Source organism: Suricata suricatta, chromosome 6 (genome assembly GCF_006229205.1).
Source record: "Suricata suricatta isolate VVHF042 chromosome 6, meerkat_22Aug2017_6uvM2_HiC, whole genome shotgun sequence".
NCBI classification, from domain to species: Eukaryota; Metazoa; Chordata; class Mammalia; order Carnivora; family Herpestidae; genus Suricata; species Suricata suricatta.
In genome coordinates, this window is record NC_043705.1 from 114,623,752 (window position 1) to 114,638,920 (window position 15,169).

At 37.9% G+C, this 15,169-nt stretch overlaps 1 protein-coding gene across 3 annotated transcripts in view; it reads right to left on the reverse strand.

Annotated features, from left to right (window-relative positions):
- The window catches only part of NNT (nicotinamide nucleotide transhydrogenase), a 93,497-nt gene that overhangs the window by 15,909 nt on the left and 62,419 nt on the right, over positions 1-15,169 (reverse strand). For all 3 annotated transcript variants that reach the window (XM_029940920.1, XM_029940919.1, XM_029940922.1), the window contains 2 exons: positions 7,301-7,460; positions 6,140-6,221 (listed from right to left, as the gene is read on the reverse strand). In XM_029940920.1, coding sequence (XP_029796780.1) covers positions 6,140-6,221; positions 7,301-7,460 — 242 coding nt within the window. The remainder of the gene's footprint in view (positions 1-6,139; positions 6,222-7,300; positions 7,461-15,169) is intronic.

The window sequence follows — 15,169 nt, forward strand, 5'->3', positions numbered from 1 at the left end:
TTTATTTTTTTAAGAAGTAACTGTAGTAAATGCAATGAAGAATAAAACCTTCTAAAACATGAAGTGGGATAAACGTGCTTTCCTGGTGAAAAGGCTGGGACCAGCTGGGCAGGGCCAGCTCATCCATCTGAAGACAAACAGAGGGTGAAGTGGGACAAAATCTTCCTCACTGCCCTCAAAATCTGACTGATGGGAAAAGCTGTAGAATCGACTTTCTGGCAAGGCTCCTTAGGCCGAAGGATATGATGTCTGCCTCTCGTAAACTGTGAAAGGCCTTCGAAGCAGCACTTCAGACAAACTCACTTGTAAAATTCAGAATGAAAAGAAAATCTTCATTTAATTTCCTAGGACTTTCTGATAGCCAGAACTAGAGAACATTATGTACCTTTCATTCTTTTTTTGAAGGCAAATAAGGGCTGGGCCGTACTCAGGTCTGAAATCTGGTGTTCATCTATGGCCTTCCCTTCTGGAGGAAACAAAATCATGAATGTCAAAGAGCTTACAAAAATGGCTCAGGGGCACAATTTTTCTAATATAAAATAACAGAACCTGTCCTATGACTGTGAATAAGAAAATGTTTGACAGAAGGCTATGGTCACATTTTCCATTTGTGCAAGTGTCCTGTGACACTGAGGTCCAGCCAAAAAGTGAGAAGTCCTCTGAAGAGGATCAGGTCAGACGACAGCGCAAACATCAATGCAGTCCTCTGCAGAACTGCGTCACAACACTACCCTTTCCACTCCGAGGATATTTTTAAAGATGTGCCCAAATCTGGCTTCTACATCACTGAACCAAATCTAGCAACCAAGCGTGACTATTGACATACTTTCTATTTCAAAATAACGAACAAGACTATGAAGAATGATATCAGAGGAAAAAACCAAAATTCTTTTTCACTAATGTTCTAAAATATTGTATTCTGGCATATTGTAGAGACATGGTAAGAATTATATGTAATTTCATCTTTTTGTCTGAATAACATTAATAATGTTGTTGAATGGCTCGGGAAAGTGATAGCCAGTGAGCACCATAAAATGGAAATTGTCATTAAGATAATGAAGAAGTGGAACATGAAATGAGAAAAGGGCTTTTATTTATTTATACTCCACCATGTTCACATGAACCTCATTGAAGAATAGCAGCTCAAAGAGTTTATTATGACTAATACTAGAATAAGAAGCCAAAAAACACCCTGATGGTCAGAGGCACCAGTTTCACGAGTAACCAGTTTCATGGTCTCCTCAGACCACCAGAATGAATGCCCATGACAAAGGTGTCCAAGAAATGAGTCCTAGGTATAGCAGAGCCTTTACAAAATACCTAAATCACAGGCTTTCTTTCTACCACACCAATATGCTATGAACAGTATAAATACAAAGCCAAAAGTAGTCTGGCCAACAGTCAGACTGTGAGAAAAAGGGTTGCTTCCTAGAAGCACAACTGACACCTCTGATCTGAGAAATTACTGGCAATTCTACACAATACGCTGAACACAGATGTGAGTGAATGCATATATTTTCCTTGGTTTTCCCCCCTTCCACCAAAAGTTTCACTCATATGACTAATTACACAAATAACTCCCATCACACCCACCTTCCTGCCATTATGTTTTTCAAAAAGGTAGGCTCAGAGCAAAGTACAAAGAAATAACACCATATTCGTTCATAAAGCTTGAAGTCCTGGCTGATTCGTCACCTAATAGTACCAGTCGTAACTCTGAAACTCTGATACAATTTTCTACGCTATAGCTGTTGGTCACCATTTCAGCTGCATCTGAACTGGAGACACAATGGGGCTGTAAGTGTCTCCAAGTCAGAATATCGTCAAGCCTAGGAAATAACCTCCCTGTGAATGCACACTTGACCATGAATATTCAGAATTTTCATCCGGGTACTCACAGACGTTTTTCTCAGGACCTAGAACAGTACCTGACACAAAACACTATATACCTATTTGTTCAGTGAATGGTCATTAACATGAATAGTCATGTCTAAAAAGAATGTATTGCAAGCTGTCGCTGAAATGCTAAGTAATGTCTTCTTTCTTTATTCAAATTATGGAGTATTTCATCAAGCCTAATTACTATCTACTCTCTTCAGAAGCATGTGCCTTTATTACCTTACAAATATGAATGTCCTATCTCTTCCTGCACCCTGATACATAACAAATCCAAGAAGGCTGAATTCTGTTTACTTGAATTACATGTAATCCATGAAAAACAAGAAAATCCAGTTAAACTGACAAAATATTTCACCTTCAACTATCTTCAAAGAATGGATTCCTCAGCAAAAACTAACATATATTTAAATCGATAGCCAGGGGTCACATGAGACTGTAAAACAAGATTAAACCACAAATACCACTGGCAGCTAGATGTGTTTAGACAGAGAATGAGAAAGACTAAGTGCTTTTAAAAACCTGAAAAAATTCATATCCTGAATCGCACAAGAGGTTTAAAAGGTCCCCTGGCTAATTACCTTCTCCTCTCCTCTGCATTCTGATCCTCCTTCCCCTCTACTTTTCCTAGCATATCATCCCATTAAATGGAATTCATTCATGGATTCATTTGTGCACCTATAACTGTAAACATCTGAAAATGGGAATTGGGCTTATGCATCCTTGAACCCCAATCCTAGCAATAAATTTTTTATCAACAAATTATTAATAGAAAGATATAGTTGAACGTCAACAGGAAAGCAATACATAACATCAGTCAGTCAATCAAAGAAACTGAAATGTGGCTTCACAAATTCAGAAGGCTTCTGTGATAAGCCGGGCAATAAGGCTTTCTGCATGGAAATCCAGCAGTGATTAACTGCAAAGAGAAAACAATTACACCTCTTTCTAAGAATCACTCGCTGGAAACACTACCTCTGCTTCATAATGAAAAGCCTATCATAACAATGCAAAGATTGGAAAATCAAAAGGTAAAAAAATGTCTGCACTCTTGTAGCGCAAGATTTTGGTAATAAAATGTTTTTAGAGATCAAGGATAAGTTAGGGAAGCCATAGAGGTGTTCTGGCCAACTGGGAAGCTACGATACACTGGCCACTAAAGAAAGTCTAAGTCAGTGAACATTCATGATGTTCGGAAATGAGCTCTTCCGTGAAATGCCATGTGCTTCATTATGTAATCGCAGCTCCCGGTGAGTATGTTATGACTATAGCCAAAGGAAAGGAAAACACGAGTGTCTCTAAATCAATCATGGGCCACGAAGCCAGACTGTATGACAGATGCAATTTTTCTTGGCACCACTTGGGCATAACTGATTGATGACAATCATATGTCCGCACTGGCACATTTCCACGGGGTATGTGTGCGAATATGTCACCACATCTGGATGCTAGGCATGCCGGGGTCCTGAGGCACAAAGATCTACTAACACCAGAGGCCCAGCAGCTGTGCTCAATGAACACCGTGGGAGCTCCACAGAGTGATGAAAGGACTAAATTACTGCTAACTGTAAATACAGATTTATTTCATTAAAATACGAGGTAATGCTGCAGCCATCTCTTGTGCAAACAGACATCTGTCTCCTTAAATTAAAAAAAATTTTTTAAAGCCAGCATCAACAGATAGACATATTCCTAACTTCATTGAGAAAATCTGCATTTCTCCCAGGAAAAGATGATGATACACATGAGACAAAGCAACAATTTCTATGACTCCCTTTCAGTAGAAAACAAAACAAAACAAAAAACATTCAGAAACTAGAAAGGAAATATAGGATAATCTGCTGTCACTGTATTAGCAAGAACACTTCACTTCCATTAAACTCAAATATGAGATCTGCATACGAAGCCCGTGGTGAGAATTCAAGAGCTTACAATAAAAAAAATGAACTGTGATATACTGATACTTAATTTCATCTTTAATATGAAATCGATCAATGTAAGTGGCTAATTTTCCCAAACTCATAAACAGAGAAATCAGACTGAACAATTTTACTCTGACCCTACACAATAAATTATTAGTAAGTTTATTATTAATAAGAATTTGAACTATGATAATTACTTAAAATGACAGAACTCTCTCTCACATAAAGTCTGATATTCTGTTCACAAAATTACTTCAATAAAACACAAATTTTAACTGAGAAACTATTCATATATGTTTAGTTAAATATCTCCCATAAATCTTAATTATTTTTCCCATGCAGCCTGATGGAAATCAAGCCAAAACAGCAGTTTTTGTTATGTCCTCATGGATCAAAATCACATTTTAATTAGGTCAGAAACTGAAATTTTATTTGTCTCATCCCTTTTCTTTTCTTATCGTGTTTTCTATCCCTCTTGTCCTTTTCCCTCACATTCTGCTTCTGTCAAACTACCCTATAATCACGATGCTCCCCAACTTTGTATCCACCTCTCCCTGGACTGATTTTCCACTATGTCTGATTAACGTAGGCTGGTCCGTGGGTAACAAGAGAGGTATGTCGGATTAATCATCCCCTTCCCAAAGGAGAACGAAGACAGGAAAGCTATCTTTCTCTACTTCATTAAGACTGCCACTCATGTCTTAAACATTTGTGGTGACAGAGGCAATACTAATACATTAGACTTCTCACATGTGGACTGAATAAAAAAAAATTTTTTTTGGAAAATCATGAAAGATTACTTAAAACATCCTTTCCTTGTGTAGGTCTGCAAAAGCTTTATGTGGCAAATGTACAATTGAAAGGACAGCCCTATACAATACCAGATAAGAAATGGGAATCAGTGCCCAAAATGAGACTTCATATGGGAAAATTAGGAAACGAAGCCAATGATTTTTCTCATCTTCGATCTTCAATTCCTCTAAGGTTATACGAAACATGGAAACATCTACATGTTTTCCACGGAAAAGCTGGTCCTACCACAAAATAGTATTTTGACTCTCTGTATTTGAAAAATACAGACTAACTATGGATCACAGGAAGATAGAGAGGAGGGAGTAAGAGAAGGAAGGAAGGAAGGAAGGAAGGAAGGAAGGAAGGAAGGAAGGAAGGAAGGAAGGAAGGGGGAAAAATGTAGCTGATGCTAAAATGTTAGATCCCTTTCTATCAGCATCTAAGTCTCTTCATTATTAATAGCTGGGACATTCAGAATACAGTCTTGGGTAGATCCTCTGACTAGCTCTGATTAGTTCTGGGGACACGGTTAGGCTTATTCTAATCATCTTCCCCAGAAAAAGTGTAAGATAGACATGTAAGAGGAATTTTCATGAACAGACATTAACCGTCTTGTCAACACACATTAACTTTTGGGTGAACAAATGAACTGTATTTAATAATAGAGTTGGTCTCTCTGACATATGACACTGTGTGACTGAAACTGCTAGAGAACAGCTTCTCTACCCAAGAGGAAGCAGGTATCCCTCCCAGGGATAACCCCGGACGGTCCCTTCCCTGACTCCCAACAGCAGAGTTCCAGAATAGGGATCCAGAGGTGCATAAGACAGATGCAAAGCACTGCAACGGTTTGCCACCCACTCGCCCCATCTTTACATCCCTCAAGCCCTTTATCCAAGGTCATGGGGATAATCTGGAAATGCAGAGTCCTCAACTTCCGCATTGTGCCCAAGATCCTCCCAAGAACAGAGTCCAGTGCCCAAAGGCCAGGCAGCAGGGCCACTACTGCCCTAATCCATGTTTCAAAAAGTGTATGGCTTTAGGAAAAGAACGTTTTCAACAGTCTTTGGCATGAGAACGGGAGAGCAAATGCAGTCAAACATTAATTAGCCCACAGGAACACCACTGGGTCCCACTCACTACAAAGACCTCTCATTTGAGATGTTTTTCTTCAGTCAGTGTGAACAACAGAAACCAAAAATGTACAACTTGATGTGGTTCTAATGTTTTGTGTGACTTCCTTCCCCAAATCCAACAAGAAACAGGACTCCTGTTTTACCCCATTAATAAAAATCCTGAAATTTGGTTCCCCTTTCTAAAATGAGGCTGTATTTAGGTTCTGTGGTATTAGAGACAGCACAACTAGGTAGCAAGACTAAGGCTAGAATCGGGTTTTACAGCTCAGTTTCTTTACCTGGAATTACATACGTAAAACTCCACGGTAGGAAAGTCATCTAAAAGGGAATCCTCTACTTTCTTTTCCTTTCCTTTCACACACATGCCACAACCCCGGCACTACAAGCACTGACCTGACTTTCTTGCCCTGTTCGGAGAGCATCTTCACCAAGTCAGCGATGGGGTACTGCGCTTTGGCTGCACACAGACCGTAGCCTGCAAAGAACATGAAGGACACAGAGGAATGTGATTTTTATTTTGAAATCTTATAACTACGATTTCTTCCTTGATCAAAACATATTTAAAATTTTTTTAATGTTTATTTACTTTAGAGAGAGAGAGAGAATGAGCAGGGGAGGCGCAGACAGAGAGGACACAGAATCTAAAGGAGTTCCATCCAGGCTCTGACTTGTCAACACAAAGGCCGACGCAGGGTTCGAACTCCTAGACCCCAAGAGCATGACCTGAGACAAAGTCAGATGCTTAACCGACTGAGCCACACAGGCCCCCCATCAAAACGTGTTTTTACATCCTCCAAAAAAGGCAATCTGTTAACAGGACTAGAAATGAGAGCAAACTTCTAGACTTGTCAAATTAATAGATTTCCTTTATAGAAAACTCTTCTGATAGTATGATAGAGGTAAAATCCTAATCTGAAGCCGATACATAACCTGTAATACCACAGAATTCTGTGGTATGATTAGAGAAGAACTAAGCTAAACCTGAGAAAAACTAAGGATTGGGGCCAGGAGATTAAATGACCTGGTCAATGTCATGCCAATTGTTAGAGGCAAAATTAAGAATAAAAATGACGTGCTGTGATTCCCAGATCAAGTTCTCTCTATTCGGTCATGTTATCTCATCTTATTGGAAACCACGTGATTCTACTGTTGAGAAGAAAGAGATTAGCATTTACTGAGTCTAATGAGTGAGCTAGATACTTTCATACACTATTACTAATTTCATACTGATAGTAATCCCAAAAATTATCATTGAGAAAAAAATAACCAGGACTCAAAGATGACTAAAAAATTTGTATAGAATCACAGAAAGACGTGGCTAGAACCCACTAATCAATTTGTAAAATCTCTATATGATCTTCAAAATATTAACCTAAGCCAAAGATTCTCACCATTTTTTACTTGGTAATCAGAGAGTTGCTTCTATGTTTCCATTACATTTTCAAAAAATAAGTAAGTTCCAATTCATTTTTTTCCCATTATAAAAAACCGTATTAATATAATAATTTCCAACAGCTCTTATAGGTTGCTTACTTTTCATTTTGGTTTTCTTACCTGGAGTAATAATAATGCTATTAGCTTCACGAATCATGTCAATTGCATTGTCAAGGTTGATTTCTGTATGTGTGCCAGAAATTTCCATGGGTTTTCCACCAGCTGTTGAAGTGGTACCATAGCCTCCAAGAATCACATTAGCCAGGGAGCGATTCATTGCCTGGAGAACAAAATTATTGGCTGTGAGACTTTAATCCACATAACTTTTTGAAAGGGTATGAATCCTATGTATACAATATTCACAATCATTTAAGAGGTTTTATTTGATTATCTAAAAAATTACAGAGATTGCATCTATACAACTTCACACTGCTATGTTCTCAATAAAAGTTAATTTTAAGAAAGAACTTAACAGAAAGTTACCAGTAACATTAAGAAATTAATGAAAAATTCAGATCTAGTTATTACTGCCTGTGTTCTAATTAAGCAAGTTCTACCTCCATATGTGCATTTATTTCACCAGAATGAAAGAGAATGAGATCTAAGAGAAATTTTACAAGGTGACTCTAGAGCTCGCTCAGGTGAATCCTGCTACCAGCTGCAACAGGGAAGAATCCAAAGGATGGGAATTCATATCATTTAGGAGTTTGCTGCCCTCTGTCGTCAAGAAAAAAAGAAATGCGAGAGTTGATTCAGTCTTCTTTTCCAAACCAATTACATACAGCTCTGGGAAGCAGTAAAAGAAGCGACTGGATTCATCATTAGGCTCCTAAAATATTTTATTTCCAAAAAGGCAAATGAGTAAGTTCATACACCAGTTCATTAAAATTTATACCCACCCCTTTAAAAAATATTTTTAATATTCTTATTTTTGAGAGAGAGAGAGAGAGCATGAGCAGGGAAGGGTCAGAGAGAGAGGGAGACACAGAATCTGAAGCAGGCTCCAGGTGTCAGCACAGAGCCCGATGCGGGGCTCGAACCCACAAAACGTGAGATCATGACTTGAGCCGAAGTCAGATGCTTAACTGACTGAGACTCCTAGGCGCCCCTATATCCACCCTTTTAACTAAAAAAAATAATCTTGGGGAAAAAAATAAGAGGAAGGCATGCCATTTACAATCATCCAAAAATGCGCCAAACAAAAGCCACAACTGAGTCATGTGACAAAGTCACATGTCTGGTTTCTACAATAGTTCATTTGTAGACCTCTGCAGCTGTGGTGGTAAAAGACCAGAAGCAAATGCCTATTAACAATACAAATCATTGTAGGGACACCTGGGTGGCTCAGTTGGAAGAGCACTGACTGTTGGTTTCCGCTCAGGTCATGATCTCACGGTTTATGAGTTTTCACCCACATTGGGCTCTGTGCTGACAGTGTGGAGCCTGCTTAGGATTCTTTCTCCCTCCCTCTCTCTCTCTCTCTGCCCCTCCCTTCCCTCTCAAAATAAATAAATAAGCTTAAAAAAAAGAATTCAAATCACTGTACATGAGCAAAGCAGTCATTCTACATGATCAGCACTGGGTTTCTCACTTCTGAAAGGACTACAATAAGCACATCATTGATCCAATGTGTATACCACGTAAAAGCGGTAATAATGCCAATCTATTACTTACTGTATTACTAAAGAACTAAGAGCACCTAGAGATTCTCGGTGAGAAGTAACCCATTGGGAGAAAACAACATGACAACCCAAAGACAGCGCTGCCTGAACCTACACGTCCGAAGTGGGACAGAGGCAGAGGCAGGAGGAAAAGGTACGCAGACGATGAACAGACAGCTGTACCTGACTAACGGCGGCATATCAACAATATAAAGAGGATAAGACCCAAATGTTTGCAGAATTTTAATTGTCCTTTTCACCTAAGCTCCTTTGTCAGACACAGGATTCACATTTTACAAAGCCCAAACTCTGGTAAACTTGTCTAAGATTGTCACATTAAAATAAAGTCCAGAATATCGTTATGCATTTATGAAGAGATAAGAGGGCCAGAAAAAAATTAATAATACTTTTAATTAGGTATCGAGTCCCAATCTGACATAACCCAGCCTCCTATACTTAAATCCAAGTTTTACTGAAAATCTAAATAGCCAGGACTGAGATTTCCAAACATTCAACATTTGTTAAATTTGTTAATCCTTTCTAGTTTTGAATTAGAAGATTCTGAAATTAAATTACCAGAAATATGTTCTACCAAATAAATGTTTGCCTTAAAAAACCAATTCAAAGGAATATCCATCAATGGATGAATGGGTACTGTAGTACATATATACAATGGGATATTACACAGCCATCAAAAAGAATGAAATCTTGTCATTTGCAATGATGTGGATAGACTTAGAGTGTATTATGCTAAGCAAAATAAGTCAGTCAGAGAAAGACAACTACTATATGATTTCACTCATATGTAGAATTTAAGAAACAAAACAGATGGACATATAGGAGAAAGGAAAAAAAGAGATAAAAATAGAAGCCGTAAGAGATTCTTAATTATAGAAGACAAACTGCAGGTTGCTGGAGGAAAGGTAGGTAAGGGATGAGTTAAATAGGTGATGGGTATACAATAGGGCACTTGTGTTGAGCACTGAGTGTTATACGTAAGGATGAATCACTAATTCTACTCCTGAAACTATTACTATACCATATGTTAACTAACTAGAATTTAAATAAAAATTTGATTTAAAAAATTGATTCAAAGGACTATTTCAGACATAGAGATATTCCTGCCATAGATAACTTTTTAAAAATTTTTAAAATGTTTATTTATTCTTGAGAGAGAGAGACAGAGAGAGAGAGAGAGAGAGAGAGAGAGTGTGTGTGTGTGTGTGTGTGTGTGTGTGTGTGTGTGTGACCAGCGGAGGGGCAGAGAGAGAGGGAGACACAGAATCCGAAGCAGCTCCAGGCTCTGAGCTGTCAGCGCAGAGCCCAATGCAGGGCTCGAACTCACAAACCACAAGATCATGACCTGAGGTGACGTCAGACAGTCAACCAACTGAGCCACCCAGGCACCCCGTGTCATCGATAAAGTTTTTTTAAAAAGTGAAACATGCAAAGCGGTTCCATTACCTACATCACACAGTCCTGCCAAGGGACAGCTTTATTCTAACTTGAGCACTTTATTCTAACTCAGTGTGAAAGGAACCATTCTTCTCTCCCTATAAAACTGAATGAAGGAGAAGAGAAGAATTCCTGAGGACACTTAATTCATGTTTACCCACTTCTAATGGCATCTTCAGGAGAAAGAAAGGGAACCACACAGTAGTTGAACAATCAAAGTCAACTTGTTAAACACATATCCACAATTATATCACCATTATGCTAATTCCATGTGGTCTCTTAAAAACCAAATTATTTTTTATCCCTGAATTTACCATTGCAATATCATATTTTCAACAAATGTTTAGGGTGTAGGGCTTTCTTTTGTTTGTTTCTTTCTTTTCTTTTCTTTTTTTTTTTTTGCTTGCTCAAGTGATTAATGAGACTATCCTGGGCAGATCGAGGAGTTCCCAGTGTCCAAGACAAAGTATTCCCAACACTCTCCAAGACTGTTCCTTTTAAGTTATTAAGCCCTATAATGAAAATTGTATGCTACATTAAAGAGATCCTTAATTCACATAATCCCAAGCAAACTATAAGAAATAAATCTGAAAACAAAGGAAAGGTTATAAAATAGACAAAACTAATGCAATAACAACGTACACGCCATTTACTATCCTCTCTCATTTCAATGCTTTGTGGGTGCTAAATAATTGACTGCAAAGCAAAAAAAGAAATTATTTTTGGTTTGGCTTTGATGCACTTCATTCTGTTCTATTTTCATTTAGAAATAAGCAACAAAGTACAAAAATCAGAAAATTCGGTCTGAAAATGCCCTTCCCTTCTGCAAGCCCTCTACTTCCCAGGCAGTTTGGACACGATCTCAAGTAAACAGACTGTAAAATCATGAAGAGGTTAATGTCTCTATGACATCTAGCCATAAAGCAAATTATTCATCTGAGCTGGTTGTGGGACACTATCGACATTTTTCAGTTTAATATTGGGTATTCACAGCATTCGGCTCGGAAGACACCCGAAAGAATCATCAAAACAAAAACTCAGTTTTAGGGATTATTGATTAGCCACTCGGGGAGCACTTCATTCCCTCTAACATAATAAAACCACTCTGTCCTGGTTTGGACTTACATGTTTCCTTTAATAAATAATAAAATAATGAGGCTACAACATAGTAGTAACATTAATAGATAGTGATACGTTGTAGTACATCTGTTTCCATATGCTATCCAGAAAAGATTCAAAATGTGAAATGAGCTGACAAATATTTATCTAATGTTCCTGTAACGATTATTCTACTCATTTGAGTGTGCCAGGTGCTAGGTCAGGCGCCATAAACACAAAGGCGAACAGTAAGTGACGTCTTCAAATACCTTCTTTGTAAAATGAAAAGAGAATCCCCTACCTCCAGAATTAGTATGGGGATTCGACAAGCTAATATTTGTAAAGCAGCTTTCATGCCCAGTTACGAGCAGCTATTTCATTTTTATTTTTATGAGGAACCACTCAGAGCTGCTAAAGCACCGGCCATGAAGAAATAATTTTTTTAATAATAAACAAGCACGAGCCAGGAATTAACGAAGATTAACGTGAAAAGTCAGGAATCGGGGCAATGTGGAAGGAGAGAAAATTTCTATCCTCAAAACTGAAAAATGCAGCAGGCTCATTTCTGTTGCTGCCTTGTTTGTTTTGCAGGAAGACTGAGGACTGAAATGGGGACACTGGCTCCACACACATCGCTGCTGAGAGCTGAGACTGGAGAGTCCTTTGTGGACACCAATCCGTCGGTACTGAGAGCCAACAGAAGCGCTTACCCCCTCCAACCAGGTAATTGTACTTCCACAAAGGCCGCCTAACGGAAATGATCAGAATGCACAAGGAGGTACACTGAAGAAAAAAAAAACTAATAAGATGGACCTGGATAAATTATGGTACATCTATGTGATGCAACATGCAGACACTGGAAATTATTATAAAATTATTGGGGAGAATATTAAACATGGAATATATTTGAAGACAGGCATATAGAAAAAGACTAGAATTAGAATATTAAATTTTAAGAGTTAAGTGGTAATGGCATTGCAGATGATTTTATTTATCCTTTTCTACTTTCTTCCAAATTCCCCACATTAAACCTCTTTTATTTTTGTAATTGGATAGTATTTTTTAAAAATTTAAAGCTTCGGCTGTCCTTGAATCCAAATTAATTTGAGTTGCTATTGTAAACAGAACATCAGTCTGATCCAGTGTGACACTCAGGGTCACAGACAGCTGTAAGAACTTCCTGTTAGCCTTATACAGTACAGGAATAAAACATATCTGTGGAACGCTGACAGTAAATGGCATGCCCGACGTGGTAGAAATAGAAAGAAAGAAAAAGTAATACAGAAACCAGATCAAGAAATATGAAAGAAAAGAGTAAGACAAAGATGATATAGTTACAGAAGTACCCGTAGAAAAAAGTATTTTGAACAAGTGCCCCTTCCTACCTTATTCTAGTCACTGCCATAGAACTGCTACTGTAAGTTTCTGCGTTACTATAACCAACAATAACAAAAGAAACTAGATGCAGAAGGAAAAGTGGAAGAAATAAAAATGACACAAACAGAAATTTGGGAAATACTACTGATACATTTAAGAACCTAATAAAGCCATTTAAGGAAAAAAAAATAACGATAAAGCCAAGAAGGTACTCATGATGATGCTCCAAGAACTAGATATAAGTCCTCCTCACCTCTCCCCAAAGCAGTATGCCACTGATTTTGTTAAAATTTAAATCTTCCCATGTAATTTTAAAAATCAATGTTTTGACCAAGTTTGAGTAATGATGAAAATCTGCTGCCCCCTCCTGGTCATTCAAATTCACCAAATGAAGCAAAGTCAAACTAAGTGTCAAAAGCTCATTTTTAGATGCTAAGTGAAATAAGTCAGTCAGAGAAAGACAAATACCATATGATTTCATTCATATGTGGAATATAAGCAACGAAACAAATGAACAAAGGAAAAAAAAGAGACACAAACCAAGAAACAGACTCTTAACTATAGACACAAACTGACAGAGGCCAGAGGGGAGGTGGGCGGGGGATGGGTGAAACAGGTGAAGGGGGTGAGGAGTGCACTCCCCATGGTGAGCACTGAGTAATGCGGACAACTGTGGAATCACTACACCGTACCCCCAAAACGAATATGACCCTGTCTACAATCATACTGGAACCAATCACAAAACTTAATTTTGTAACAAGTTCAGTTTTTGAGAAAACCATTTCTAATACAATTGAATACATTTCCCATCCTTATAAACATTCGTTTTTTGCCTTTTAATTTCTTTAATGTTTATTTATTTATTTTGACCAAGAGGGAGAGAGAGTACAAGCAGGGGAGGGACTGAGAGAGAAGGAGAGAAAGAATCCCAAGCAGGCTCCGCACTGCCAACACAGTGTCTGCCACGGGGCTTGAACTCCTGTACTGTGAGATCATGACCTGAGCCAAAATTGAGAGTCGGATGCTTAACCAGCAGAGCCATCCAGGTGCCACAAACATTTTTTAAAACCCAAAGCCTGACACTCTTCCAGCAGGAGACATAAGCCTCCACCTTTCCAAATTCCCCGAACAACCTGGGAGATTTAGTTTTAAAACCTCTTCCTTTGTTTGAACTTGGGCTATCAAATCCTTTGTTTTACAATACGGCCAAAGAAAACTAATTTTTTTTATTATTAAGATAACCTTAGCATTCAACTTACAAAGAGATTTTCAATGAAACCATTTGAGAAATTCTGAGTTTTAAATAAGGGTCTTTTTCAAATATTGTAATAAAAGAATAGAGGCAGAATAAATGTCCTTTTTCTGCCTGAATTATTAGTCAGTAGAGCCACATTTTGATGTCACTACATTTCACACTTGCCCTTTCACAGTCATTCAGAACTGTTATTTAGAGAATAGTATCTATCATCTGAAAATATTTTCTAGTCAAAGCTTTAATTATTTGCAGAATATCTTCTTGTAATCCAGAAGAGAATTAGAAATAAAAAGGAAGCTAAGAAGTATTTGTTTTCTTAATTTTTTTTTCTTTTTTGAAAAAGATCATGCTGACCACAAAACTTCAAGATAGGCACTCTCACGATGACCGGTGGGAGTGTAAATTGGAGAAAACTTTCCGGATACAACACAGCAGTAAGTAGAAAAACTGATAAAAAGGAGCTTACTCTTTCACTTCGAAGAAATCAATCCGAAGACATAAATCAGAAGTGCCCTAGATGCATTTTCTACAAAGAAAAATTAAAACTCAAACAACATAAAAGATACAGCATTAGGGAAATCTTAAATAAATTTTATATATCCATATGATGGGTTTATATGAAGTCCCTTAAAATGGTAGTTAGAAAGCATTTTTAATAAGGAAATGACAAGAGGGGTGCCTGGGTGGCTCATTCGGTTAAGCATCTGACTTAGGTTCAGATCCTAATCTTTCAGTTCATGAGTTCAAGCCCCACGTCGAGCTCTGTGCTGACAGCTCAGAGCCTGGAGCCTGCTTCAGATTGGGTGTCTCCCTCTCTCTCTCTCCGCCCCTTCCCTGCTCACGCTCTGTGTGCCTCTGTCTCTCAAAAATAAAAATTAAAATAATAATAATTTTAAAAATAAGGAAATGACAAGAATATAGTAAGATGAAAAGAATAAAATGTAAGACAGTATACAATATGATCAGACAAGTAAATGCACAGCTATGTAATAGAACAAAAAAGAAAATAAATCAAAATCTAAAATGCTTATCTCCAGATGGAGGGAGTCAGAAGATTTTATATCTTTATATTTCACTTTCCTAATTAGCTACACTTCGGTGCTTCCAAAGCAGTCTTGCCAATTGATTCAAATGAAACACTCT